At 41.3% G+C, this 14,286-nt stretch overlaps 1 protein-coding gene across 2 annotated transcripts; it reads right to left on the bottom strand.

Annotated features, from left to right (window-relative positions):
- Position 1: 1 nt before the first annotated feature.
- On the bottom strand, positions 2-4,753 carry hdgfl3 (HDGF like 3). 2 transcript variants are annotated; one of them, XM_043216848.1, is made up of 6 exons: positions 3,868-4,753; positions 2,827-2,903; positions 2,618-2,756; positions 2,045-2,188; positions 1,395-1,532; positions 2-862 (listed from the first exon to the last, which is right to left on the bottom strand). In XM_043216848.1, exons 1-6 carry the CDS (start codon positions 3,949-3,951, stop codon positions 836-838), a joined length of 609 nt encoding a protein of 202 aa, XP_043072783.1. In that variant the 5' UTR covers positions 3,952-4,753; the 3' UTR covers positions 2-835. The 2 variants fall into 2 exon arrangements, with proteins under 2 accessions (XP_043072783.1, XP_043072782.1); XM_043216847.1 differs by having other exon boundaries at positions 2-865; positions 3,868-4,750.
- Between the last annotated feature and the right edge of the window lie 9,533 nt (positions 4,754-14,286).

Below are 14,286 nucleotides of genomic sequence, written 5' to 3'. Positions count from 1 at the left end.
CTTGCATTCCAATGAGTTTATTCTGTAAAATTCTTTTCAATAAACAGGAAAAACAGTTTACATGTAGCTACAAACTTCAAAAACGCAACATGTGTGAGGGCAATAAAAATTGGAACGAAATGAAAAGCACATTGGTGAGTGCGAATTTACCACAGATGTGTCATCTACTATCATCAAAAATAAATAGAATATATTCTTTATATAAACAAAGATAAGAAATAAAAAGCTAACAAATCAAGGGCACATTTTCCGTCGGGAAGAAGACGGGATCGGCGCCGTCTGACCAAACAGACAGAACATCATCAGAACGGAACGGAGCTACGGAATGGAAACAGAAGCAGGCATGCCACTAGAAAGGCTAGAAAACAACCAACCCACCGACACACGAACGGATATTTCACGTCTTAAAAAGATGAGCAGTACCTCTAGCATCAGGATAATAGTACAGAGCTCCTAGAATCTACACCCAAATCAAACGTACAGAGATAAATGGAGTTACAGCGACTCTGTGCACAACACTTCATACGGATTCTATGGTTTCCACTCTTGTTCTCTGATTACATAAAAGCGTGAAGATGAACGTCTGACCTACAATGTGTTTGTTCATTGTGAAAGAAAAAAAATCTGTAGCGCGTCAGGAGAGGAATGACTGAGAGATCTGAACGTCTGAAGCTAAACTCTAAATCAAACAGCAGAGAGGAACGAGGGGCTCCTGGACTCTATGTGTGTGTGACTCAACCGGATAATAATGTGTGGGAGTTTGCAAGCGATCGGCGTAATAAGATGCATTTACAATATCACATATCAGCGTCTCAAGCTGGTGTCCGACGGTCGTCTAGTGATCCTCCCGGAGCGACAGATTCTGCTGGAAGAGAACGCAGCCGTCAGACACGTTCTGCTCAGATTCTGCCGAGTCAGACAAGTTCCTGGATCTAACATATTTTGTTTATCCTGAAGCAACATCACTGTCCAAAACACAACCCTGACCCTAAATCAGAGAGCATTGATAGCTGTAGAACAAGAACGCACAAGCACCTAACCCACATTAATCCCTCACTTCTGATTGGTTGATTGGGAAGTTGATCCAGGAACATGTTGTACTTGTTGCAATCATACTCACCTTTCTGTTGTGACATTCACTCTCTCAGTGAATATTCCTCCATGCTATTGTGTATTTATAAAGCATAATAACAGGGCTATAAATGAAAATCAACGGCCTCAGAGTTACAAAAAGTTTAAGACACAGTTTTTAATACAATTAACATAAATGGCACTATATTTCTGTGATGGATGAACTAGGTGTCGTTTGCATTAGTGCATCACTTCTGTCCTGTTGAACTGCAGAAATACAGGTGCCCTGATGATGAAATCAAGAAGATCTTAATTGCTCTTACCCCTTGACTGCACGTCTTGTCTGATGAGTTCTGGATGTTGTTGTCATGGTCACCAGCCTCTGATCCGCTCTTCTGCTCGTCTTTGCCATCCTTCTCCAGATCTTCATCCGAACCCTTCCTGGACAGCTTGGAGGACATCTTGAAGAAGGTCAGAGTGAAAACAGACTTCATTCTCACACCTGTGCTGCTGCGCGGTCCAAGCGTGTAGCTCGCTAAACTTCCCTACATATATAAGCGTGCAGGACTCTGTTGCTAGGCAACAGCTGTTGCTAAGCAAGGGCTCAGAGAAAGGGATGCTCAGATCCACACTCACTTCAGAGACTGCTTCGGCAGAGAACAGGTCCCTGATCTCAGACACTCAGTATCATCTGTATCTCACACACCGGTTGACTGTGATCCCGTGCATATTCTGCCCCCTACTGACCTGGAGCCTGAAGTAACCTTCAGCAATACCTCAGCTGAACACGTTCATTCTCTGAACCATATAATCACTGAGCACATGACTGAATAACAGATCCTGTAACTGGACAAACACTCCCTGCTATCTAAACACCTGCTGGAGTTTTTGCTGCTCAAGGTTTGCAAGATTCTGCTGTAAAGATAAAATATATTGACAAAGAACGGACAGAAATGGGTTCAAAACACGTTACCTTTGAGGATGCGCTTTTTTTTCGCTTGGATCCAACCTTGTCGCTCTTCATCTTGCCCTCCTCCTCCTCCTCCTCCTCGCTGCTGCCGTCACCCACGTTTCCTCCTTCTCCCTCTGTCTCAGACGAGCTCTGCTGTTGCATCACCTGAAGCACAGGTGGGGGTCAGACAGACACAGGTGTGGGTCACGTGGAAACAGATGCGGTCAGCTGGACACAGGTACAGTCAGCTGGACACAGGTACAGTCAGCTGGACACAGGTACAGTCAGATGGACACAGGTACGGTCAGAGAGACAAAAAATGTGGGTCAGCTGGACACAGGTACGGTCAGAAGGACACAGGTACGGTCAGAAGGACACAGGTACGGTCAGATGGACACAGGTGATATCAGACGGACACAAGTGCTGTCAGACAGATGCCGTTGCTGTCAGCTGGACACAAGCATGGTCAGACAGACACAGGTTCAAGTCAGACAACACAGGTATCACACAGACAGAGGAGCAGTTAGACAGAGACAGGTGCGGTCAGATGAACACAGGTGTATTCAGATGGGCTCGTAGCACTGCTCTACTCACCTGGAAACCAGTGAATTTGACGCCAGGGTTGTTTTCAATCTCCCACAGGCCTTCATTAAACCCTTTCCTCTTGTTCGACTTGCCAAACTTGTCTTTGTATTCCTTGTAGGGTAGCAGGTCTTTAGGGCCCAGAAAGGCACTGTGGAGACACACATTGATTACTGCTGCCTTATACACGTCACTGAATCACAAACACACTTCAGACTTACGTCTCATGGGTACCAAAGAAGAAGATAGGGTATTTATTAGCTGGCGGCTTCACAGCTCCCTCTGGCAGCTCGTCGATCTAAATGATCAGGAGGAAGAAGAGTTAAACTCTGATCAGGAACATCATTTTGAATGAGTTTTACACATATTTTCGTCAAACTTTTTTTTTTTTTTTTTTTTTTTTTTTACTTCATGTCACGTTATAGACACTTAACGAGCTTGTTTTCTTTAAGAAGGCATTTTTGTAAAACTCAGGGAAGAATTTTGTCGGATCTATCAGCTTGTGCTACCAAAAATAAATGAGCATTGTTTCAAAGGTAAGTTTAGGTTAAGGGTATGTATGGGTGGGTAGATTTTGGGTATAGTGAGTTATGGACATTAAAAAAAAGCCTCAAACCACCTGCAAAAAGATACTTGTAGCACAATCTGATGCGCTACCTATCTGTTTAATTGGAGGCAGCACAATCTGAGCGGGAGCACACGTCGTCAGAAGAACGGACCTCACGGCGTCCTCAAGAAAGATCGGAGAACATGGAGGGTTTCCTGTCGAAATGAAGCTAAAACGCTGTTCTGGGCCCAGATCAGCACACACACACACACACACACACACACACACGCACATACGCACGCACGCACACACACATACAACGGTTCGCTCCGCACTGCCGCGGGTTCGAGTTCGGAGGAGTTCGGTTCCGGTCCAAACGGGCGCTACTCGGCCCAGATGAGGAACAGCAGCTGCCCAGATAACAACATCAGCGGCACAAACACACACCAACAGACCCAACACACCTCCAAACAGGACCCGTCCCGGGAGTGAAACACACCATAAACGTCTAAAATAACGCAGAGCCCCGAGCGACGAGAGCGAGCGGATCATTTGACGGTACGCACAAAAACACGACTCTCGATCTGCGCGTCGAAAGCTTTCCCCGACGCATCACGGCGCTTTCCGCTCGGTCTCGGCCCGTGTGTGCAGCGGTCGCTCCGCGCTCCGGTAAACGGCCTCCGCGCCGCGCCGCTCGGCTGCTGCTCGTACTCACCCTCGCCGGCCAGTGCGGGTATCCCTTCATCTTGGCGAAAACCAGGTCTCCAGCTTTATATTCCCGGGGCCGTGGGCGAGCCATCACGACACACACGCTCACCGACGAGAAACACTGCACGATATTCCGCGGGCGTCGAGCTCAGCGACGGATGATCGACCATCAATGTTTTGATCGCAGTTAATAAGGAAATAAATAATGAAAGAGGAGAAAGGGCCTGGAGAAACACCTCTTCCCTCGTCTTCTTCCTCTTGAAACACTCACTACAGACCTGTCCTTTCGCCGTGCAATTTTTAGGGAACGTTTTATTTCTTACTTTTATTCTGTCATTTTGTTGCAGACAAACACACACGGCACGTGCTTCAGTTCAGCATCAGTGTATTTTTTTTAAAGGGGAAAGAAAAGGGGAAATTTAAGCCGACAGTTTCTTTCTGACAGGCTCCCAAGCTCTTCTATAACAGGACTTTTGCATCTAAAAAGGGTTAAATAAAGCAGGTTGGAAGGTTACAGATGCTCTCATCAAGAGAAACAGAGGCTGGTGTGCACAGCTGTGAAGAATCATTAAAGATTGAGAGTCTGTAAGTGTGCATGTGCTTTACTGAGTGAACGAACCCTCATATTGACCACAATACTTGACAAAAAATGCTTCAGATGGGAGCGATGTGTTGTGTTTTCAATTCACTGAATTCTGAAAAATTTAGGGCGTACAGTTGTTTTCAAGGAGACCTGGAGGAAAAAGTACAAACAAACAATTCTGTATCATTTAGTTAATGACAGCATATATATATACAGTATATATAACAGGTTAATTTTTATATGTTTTTATAAACATCTTATCTTGTAGACTTTTGACACAGCTGTGGCCTCCTGAATTAAAGGCTTACTCCAACCCAAAATGAAATGTTTGTCTTTAATAACTTACCCCTAACCCCCATATCAGCTAAGTTCATCATCAGAATACAATTGAAGATGTTTGAAGTAAAATCTGAGGATTGTGTCCCATTCACTGTGATTTTGTCTAAAATATCAAACTCTGTCCCGAAGACAAAGCTTGAATGTGTTTGGAGGGACACGGGGGTAAAGATCATCACAAAACACACGACCTCAGCTTCAGCAAGTCCCTAATAAAGACTGTTCAGGGACTTCAAATCAAAAGTTCAGGAAAAAGACGATTTAGCATTTGAAATTATTTCTATAATTAAATTATTAAACACATATTCTCCAAACACACAGTAAACGTAACAGATAACACACCCCCAGCAGGCCCTTTTTCCTCTGAAATATCAGCACAATACAGTCAGGGATGAACTAGTCTTTTTCACATCAGCTTCGTTCCTCATTCGACGCGAGGATGCTGGCTTTCAGATGCGCTTCTTTTTTTTGCATTTTGCTGTTCATGTGAACAAGTTCAGAATGTGTTACTGCCTGATTGATCCAAATAAATCACGTGTACAAATGGTTTAACAAAAGCAACAAAAAGAATGTAAAGAGCGAATCAGTCATGGTCTTTAGTATTGTACAAAATTAAGAAAATACTTTTACTCAGATTCCATATTAAGGTCAGATTGTGTCTGAATGTTGGATTCTCTGTCAGTCAGTGGTCTTCTTCAGGGAAGGGTCTGCTGATAAGAGTGTTGTTCTCCTGTGGAGAGCAGAAGTGTGTCACACACACACACACACACACACACACACCTTCTTCATCAACACCTTACGATCAAGTCACAGAAGCATTTTTTTTTAAATATAATTTTAGAGAGTAACAGGATCCTCTGGAGCTACTAACTTCACAGAAACCTAACCCTAACCATATGTTTAATGAATTAATACAACACACTACTTAAATGTATAATTACACTGTAACAAGAACACCTTAAAATAATGTGTAATCCATGCACGCACACACACACACACACACACACACACACACACACACACACACACACACACACACACACACACACACACACACACACACAGCTATCCTCTGATCTGGTTTTTCAGCACAGGACAGTACCTGGGAAACCAGTACCTTTACTCATCTTCTTGATTCGTGGATTGGTTTTTTGTTTGTTTGTTTTAAGGTCATTATTTTATAGAAGAGTTTGTAAAGATGGCCCCACCAGTCCTGATCCTGTAACCCTGATTCCTCAGTTCTCCACTAGATGGAGATAAAGACCAATTATAAACGACTATGATTGAATCATATTATCTATGATTTGTACAGATAAACGATTCTGACATATTATATGAATCCAAATGTATATTGATATAAACTTTGACTTTTTTTTATTCATGCATTTATTGTGATTTAGTGCTTGTCAAAACCAGTAACTGCTTCTCTTTTCATTTATTCAGCTGTTTATGCTAAAGTACTAAGAAGAGGTGATTTTAAGTTTATTATATTACTGTAGTGTGTCATCTTCTAAGAGACATTTTATATATATATATATATGATATCATAACTTTATTATATTAGTGTAGTGTTCTCATCTTCTAAGAGACATTATATATATGTATGTATGTATATATATAAAGTGTGTGTGTGTTTGCTCCTTCATGTGGAGTTAGTTTTACTCTGCTATAAATCCCAGTGTCGGAGTCGAACCAGAGGGAACGATGCCACAGTCTAAATAAATGATCTAAATGTTTGTCGTCTTTTTTTCCCTGAAGCCTCGACATGGAGGGATTTCAGCCCCTCAGCGCATGTAACGCAGCCAGACTGAATTGTGGGAAATGAGGCAGACGACCAGTAAATAACAGTTGCCATGATGCCCCTCAGCTCCCGCCGAACTGCCACCCAAACGCTCGCCTGCGGAAACAGCGGCCGGCCTCCACAATTTCTGCACTTAACACTTGGCTTGGCGCATGACAGGTGCTTATTTTCCTGCACCGGGGGCTTGTGCATTTGAATAAAGCCGCTACCCCGGCCATCATCATCATCATCATCATCTGAGGCTGATCATGAAGCCAGGCAACCTTAATCTGACCTTTCATCTTTACGTGTGTATAAGAGAAGATCTATGGGGAAAAAATGTAAGGACAGTAAAGCAGGTGTGTTCTGCTCCTATCATCAGGGTATCTAGTAAAACGCTTGTTTTCCTCACATGATCTCCTGAGTATGACGATGAACGACTAATGCTTCATGCTCTGTATATGTGGATTTGACTTCTGTCCTCGTCTGTTGATTTCAGGTGTAGAACGAAAGCTCAGGGGTTAACGTACGTGACTTCATCAGACCTCATTAAAACTGCTCGGACAGCTCATCATAAGTTCATCAGGATGAAGCCCATCACTCCGGCAGCAATATATGCCACAGCTCTAAGCAGGTTTAGAAATGAAAATCTACTACGACGAGTAATAGTCTGTTGGTAGATAATACTGGTGGTTTACAAATGATTAAAGAACCTCTCAAAATGGAAACATCTTTGGGGTGTGAACACAGTTGTAGGAGGGCTTTTTTCTGGCTTGAATTTAGTATGAAATAATAGTTATAATGAGAAATAAAATGCAAATTCAAATTCAAAGATGCCACTTTGTTCATTCTTGACAAAAACTTTACACATGATTCTGGATATAATAATATAATATGAATATAATAATAATATAATAATGATAATAAAGCACAAGTACAAAATAACTAGAGTACACAATAAGGAGAATACAGATAGCATGAGTAGAGACTAATGAGAGTACTGAGTAAGGGACTAAATAAAACTCAAGTACAGTATAATGAGTACAGAATAACACTCGACTAATTTTGTGAACAATTAAGTTATAAAAAATAATTTTGTTTCTGTTTTGTGTTATTTTGACAGCGTCTGCAAACAATCATTGACTACAATTTAACTGAAAGTGATTCATTGATGCAGAATTATATTTCAGTCTAAGCAGTCTGATAATCTGGCTTGCTTCTGATGTTTTCTTTTCAGTTGAAGTTACGAATGGCCGGTAAACAGCGAACCTGGGCTGTGTGACATTTGCACCTTTGAACTATGAAAGCTAAAGGCAAGAAGTTAACGTGTGTGTAGAAATGAGAGTTTGGTGCTTTAACTCTCGCTTCGTCGGAAAGGAACACAGTGTCCTGATAAATAATTAAAATCCTCAGCACAAGATTTTCGTGCCTTGATCGCGTTCCTGGATTATGATCACGATCGTCTCGTTGAAGTCCTTACCTCTCACACTCAAAGTTACAGTCCCAGCTGTCATTCCCATCTCCCATCGCTGCGGTTGACGATTCAGAAACATAAATGGGATCACACCTCTTTTTGTCCTTGTCAATCACTGGAGCGGCGTTCCTGTCTCCGGGCCACAGGCGGGACTGTAGGGAGGGAGTGTCACACGGCATTACAGTCCTGCAAACAGAGCAAAAAGCAGCTTTTTAACATAACAAAAAACCAAGCGATGCATTATTAAACGGGCAGATCAGGCACAATTTGAGTAAAGATGTTGAATGTTGAGCCACGGGTTTCAGCAGCGAGCAACAGCGACCGCTCAGCCGCGCTCAGCATGAATAAATGATGACCGCAAGATCATCGGCGTCCGACATGAGCGCTGTCTGACGGACGTGCAGCGTCTCACACACACACACACACACACACACACGCACACGGTCCCGGGGCCCATCTTCCCTCTGCTCCACACAACTCTCACCTGATTCGTTTGCAGTAGATGCAGTGTGGGCAAAAAGAGCAGCAGAGTCTCTGGAGGCCATGAGTGTGTGTGTGTGTGTGTGTGTGTGTGTGTGTGTGTGGTTTCCTCTGAGGGGACGCTGCTCTGATTAGCCTGTTTGGGACACACACTCACTCTCTCGCTGACCTTGAGAACTTCTTCCCACTGTCCTTGAATTAGACACTGCAGGAGAAAATAACAGGCAATATTCTCAGTTGCACCCTCTCTGTGTGTGTGTGTGTGTGTGTGTGTGTGTGTGAGAGAGAGAGGGAGGCTTTTATGAAGCATACATTTTCACTGTAAATTACACTAATGAAATAATGACTAATAATTTAAAAATCAATTCAGCATTGCATCTCCTTCAGGAATGATTGTTTACAGTTACAGTGATCTTTATAGTATAAACAAAAAGATTGTTTCAGAGGCAGATCATTTCTGTCACAGTGTGAAAGTTTTCATACAAGCCGTGAGACAAGAATCAATGAATTGACTCGTTATTGTCTTCTTGCATTACTGACCAACGATTCTCCTGTTTGACACAATCTAGAAATAAAGGTGACTTGACAAGTATGATTTATATTTAACAGGGATGTGCTTTGTTTCTGTGAGGATAATATACTGGCTTATTTTGCACTGAACAGCTGTGTGTGACGTGATGATTTGCATTTCCTCGTCTCACATGATAATTCAGGATTCGTTTGAGATGATCGATGAACGTCGCTGTCTCCTTCAGACTCTTCTTCAGAGTCTTTTTACACTCGACTGATTTTTAAATCTAATGAAACGCTTGGCTTTTCCCCCAGTCTGTTTAACAAACCTCAGAGAAGAAAACATTCAGTACGAAAAATCTTTCACGTCCTGAAAGCGATAAATGTGAGCGATTATAGCAGACCTGACACATTCGAAGTGAAGCGTGTTGCTCAAAACGATTTCAAGATGGATCCTCCTCAAAAGACGGTGGGCATTTTCAAAAGGCGTGCATCAGACGCTCGGAGCTCATTGTGGAGCGCAGACATCTCTGGTCAAGCCTTTTGTTCTCACTTGGGAACCACTTATAAGAAAACAAGTCTAGGGTTTTAGCTCTAAAAGCTCATGCCAATAACGGTGTTTCCATAGCAATCGAAGCACACGACCGGCTAAAATGTAGCACAGAGTCTGTGCGATCCGAAGCACCTCTGACCTCTGACCCGCTGCTAGATGATATGGATCAATAGGACCAGTTAAAGTTCTTTGAGCTGAATGGAAGTTTGTGAAAAGAATAACTGTGATTCTTCAGCCAGTAAACAGAGCTGTGATGCGAGTGTCAAACGCATGAATAGAGGCTCCATTTCAGAGCTGCTGCAGTGTGACTCTAAAATCTGTTTTTCCTTCAATCCCTTCACTGTGATCTTTGCTTTTTTCCTGAACTTGGGTGACTTTATCTTTCTCTGTCTTTTGAGCTGAATTGATGTGAGTGCTGGAAACTCGCTGTTGGACTATGTGTTGAGCGTCCTGACGGTGAGTGTGCAAGCAGACAAAGGTCAGAGGTCACAGACTCGTGTTTTTTAGCAGAGCTGAGATGGAGGCGAGGCCACGGGGCAGCACGAAGCACACACACACACACACACACACACACACACACACATGCACACTGCATTCATAACAAAAGCAGAAAATATCCAGGAGACTGTAACTGCTTTGTGAGACGGAGTCATTTCACAATGGATCGTTACTGAATCTGAAACATTACATTTTTTAAAGCTAGGTTCATCATCAAATATATATTAACTCACCAATAATAATCTGAAAAGTGGATATTTACATGATTGCAGACAGAAATAATGTGTGTATATGTGTGTGTGAGTCAGAGTGTGGGACCAGTTTTGTGTGTGTGTTTCTCAGAATGTGAGACGTGTTGTTGTGTGTGTGTGTGTGTGTGTGTGTGTCATTCCGTGTGTGTGTGTCTATCAGTGTACGTGATGTGTTCTGTGTGTGTGTCTAGAGTGTGTGACATGTTCCGTGTGTGTGTGTGTGTGTGTGTGTGTGTCTATCAGAGTGTGTTATGGGTTCTGACAGGTCCTGGTGGGCTCGACTGGACTCAGCAGAGGGTCCGATTGATGTGGTTAAAAAGATGAAAAACAAAAGAAAAAAAAAACAACCTCAACAATCTACTGATTTATAGTCACAGGACTTTCACTTATATTAGTCGAGGTTATTTATTAGCAAAACCTGCCTTATTTTTTTTCTATTCAGCTACTTTTGATCAGACTGTGTGTTTCCTGGGAAAATCCCTACCTTGGACTATATGATCTGCTATATTTCTGATATTCTGTCAGTTTTTCAATGTTTTTAAAAGAATTCTGTTCTGTACGAGAATACTTTTTTAAAGTAAAAAAAAAATTGATTATGAGCAAATACTCACAGTTTATAGGTTGTTTTCTCTGTGAATATCTGTTAAACTGTGATCAAAGCTGAATTTTTAGCATCATTAGTGTCACGTGATCCTTCAGAAATCATTCTTCATTAGCAAATGTTGATATGACACAAAACTTTTTTCAGACAAATCAGATTTTTTTTTTGATCACCAGTATCTGTGTTTGAAACAATAAACATCCATTACACAACAACAAACACTTTATTTAGAAGCAAACTGCCTGAGTCATGTCTGTTTCGAACCATCTTAACCAAATGCTGAAGTAACAATCTTTCAAAACATTTAACAATTAAGGTCTATGTGTCTAAAATCTTTATGTTCTTTTGGACAATACATTTTGTAAATGGTTTTATAAGCTCCATAACATAGGTACAGTATGTGTGTCACTGAAGCTTGAAGCACTGATTGTCACACCGGAGCTGATTCATCTTCATGTTCTTTAAAAGACCTGAACTACTGAAACATTTTCCTAATATCTTCGACTTTGTAATTAGTCTTAAAGGTTTCCTCCAAACGCCTCTTATTACCTTTTTTTGCTTCCTTAAGTTAAATGTTTAGCACTCTGTTTAAATACCCTGAAATATCCTTATTTCTTTCCTCAATTGTATAACTCATTTAATATTCTTAGTCACATATGATTTATTTGCATAAACTTTAATATCTTTTGTAGGTATAACCAGATCCACACAAAACGTTTCTATAGTCATTTAACACTGTAACTCTTTCCTCAAGTGAACCTTCCTCATTTCATCAGTCACTTTTATTTATATAGTGCTTTTAACAACTGAACAGAATCAAACGGGAGAAAAGAGTGATAGTAACGTATAATGACAAGATTAAGCAGTTCTTTTTTTTTAAATGCAGAGACGGACTGTGTAATCAAATTGACGATAAACGCTATAAATTAAGTGTCCCCAACAAAGCAAGCCAGAGGCGACAGCGGCAAGGAACCAAAACGCCATCCGTGAGAGAATGGAGAAAAAAAACCTTGGTAGAAACCAGGCTCAGTTGGGGCCCAGCACTTCATTTCCAGTTCAATTTTAAACACAGTTACATCAGACTGTGCAAAGGACTTCTAGTGAGAGTGTGTGTGTGTGTGTGTGTGTGTGTGTGTGTGTGTGGTTCTGGTGATCTGTCCTCGGGCTCATCTAGGTGTTCTGGTCTCTGATGATGGTCTTGGTGCTGATCCACCATCTGATATAGATAGGGATTGAGAAACAGAATAAGCAAGAAAGAAACTAATATTAGCATAGATGCCATTCTTTTTACAATGTAACGAGTACATAGTATGTTATGGGGAATGATAGCTGATCTAATTAACGCAGCCTAACAATCCTGTAATGTATCTGAATAAGAAGTGTATTAGTGTGTTATGTGTACTCTAGGTTAAAAAGATGTGTCTTTCATCTAGATTTAAACTGATAGTGTGTCTGCTTCCCGAACAGAGTTAGGGAGATTGTTCTGGAGTTTAGGTGCTAGATAGGAAAAGGATCTGACACCAGCAGTTGATTTTGATATTTTAGGTATTATCCAGAGTTTTGAGAAAGCAGCGGACGAGGAGGACAGTAATGTGATATATTGAGTATTGAGGAGCTAAACTATTCAGGACTTCCATCAGCGTCTCCCAGCTATATGGGTGAAATATAAATTCCATGTGCCATTGAAGGTTGCATTGCCAAACATAATCCAAAGAGAATAATCATCTACAAAATCTGAATCAAGATTGCCTTCCTCCCAACATTCATCTTTCCACTTTTATGAAACCTCGATCCATACACTTATTGAACAACACACAGAAAGCACAAACACAGTATACTGAAACACAGTGTGCCACGACGGAAGAAGTGAAGTCCTGAAAAGAGTTGTGCTGCACAATATCTTTCTGAAAACTATTTTTCAAGGTTCAAAGATGAGAATTTGATGAGATGAGATTTATTTGAAATAGAAACCTATTGTAATATTATAAATGTTACAACCTCTCTATTACATCCTTGATAAAAAAAAATAAAAATAAAGAAAGAAATAAAATCACTTAAATTGTGCTAAAAACAAAAAATAACCCTAAACGTTAGAGTAATGTTGATGTTAATGAGTTGTGTTGTGATGTTTAAACTCACTTCAGCATATATATATATATATATATCATCATCATCATCATCATCATCATCATCATCATCATCATGTTAGGATAGAACAATATTTGGCACACACACATTCAACTATTTGAAATCTGCTTTAAAGTTGTCCGAATGATGTTATTAGCAATGCATGCTTATCAAACATGAAGTTTTGATATATTCACTGCAGGAAATGTACTATCTTCATGGAACATGATCTTCTCTTAATATCTTGATTATTTTGACCAATACACTGTATTTTCAGCTATTATTTAAAAATACTTGTGCTACCTATGCCTGGTTTTGTGGTCTAGGGTTACATATATGTCAAAGATGTGTGTTTACATATAAAATATGCCCTTTTCGGAAAAACCAATGAACAATGGGGTTAGGAATGAGGTGATTGTTTTATTTTTCTCAATCAAGCAGAACAATCTAGGATGTATGTGTGTGTGTGTGTTTGGAATAACAGTGAAGATCAAATCAGTTTTGCTGATTTTATGGAATATAGTGTGTTGCTGTCTAATGGCACACTTTCATTCAATCATACGAGTTAATGTGAGCCTGCAGTGTGCTAATATAATCTCATCTGCTGCCGTATGTGTCACATTTCAGCATGTCTGATACTAATGCAATATCCTCTCCTCATGTCATCCATCCACTCGCTCACCCGTCCGGCGCTGAGGCCTAACACCTCCATCCCTGGCAGTGAATCATCAGTCAAACGCTGCAGAAAGACAGGCGTGCTTCCAAGCACAGATTGTTTTTAAAGAGCAGCACCGATCTGCAGAACACCAGGCTCTTTCGCAAGATCTCCTGAGTCGCTGATTAACGGATCTCCAGCGCAGAGTCCTCCCGCCCCCCGCCGGCTCTCGGCCTGTCCAGGCGCTGCGCTCCTTCCCCCCCGTCTGTGCCGCTGGGCCTAATGGATTTTTATCAGCCTAAAGTATCAGAGCTGATTTGAGGAGTCCCTCTGCTGCTCTAGAATTCCTTTTGAAATGCCTTTCTTTGGTAGTCTCATTGCACTAGCCTGGGGCAATGGCCTTCAGAGATCACAATGTTATTAATATAAACATGTCAAAACGCATGCTGAAATTCAAAACAGGGGTGCCAAAATGTCAAGGTGTCAAACTGCTGAAATATAAATCAGGCTTTAATATTCCAAAGCACTGCGAAAATGGCCTTACTGCAAATCACTGTAACAATGCGGCTCATTTGAGA

This window comes from Puntigrus tetrazona, chromosome 18 (assembly GCF_018831695.1).
Source record: "Puntigrus tetrazona isolate hp1 chromosome 18, ASM1883169v1, whole genome shotgun sequence".
Taxonomy (NCBI): Eukaryota; Metazoa; Chordata; class Actinopteri; order Cypriniformes; family Cyprinidae; genus Puntigrus; species Puntigrus tetrazona.
The sequence above is the reverse complement of the archived record's forward strand: the minus strand, read 5'-3'. Positions and strand labels throughout refer to the sequence as shown.

What these genes read in the sequence shown, in the direction of transcription:
- hdgfl3 (XM_043216847.1), bottom strand. Translation starts at nt 3,951, where the DNA reads ATGGCTCGCCCACGGCCCCGGGAATATAAAGCTGGAGACCTGGTTTTC. An exon ending in TTCTTTGGTACCCATGAGAC is followed by an intron (nt 2,757 to 2,826) that starts GTAAGTCTGAAG and finishes GTGTCTCCACAG; the next exon opens with TGCCTTTCTGGGCCCTAAAG. An exon ending in ACAAGACGTGCAGTCAAGGG is followed by an intron (nt 866 to 1,394) that starts GTAAGAGCAATT and finishes GTTCTCTTCCAG; the next exon opens with CAGAATCTGTCGCTCCGGGA.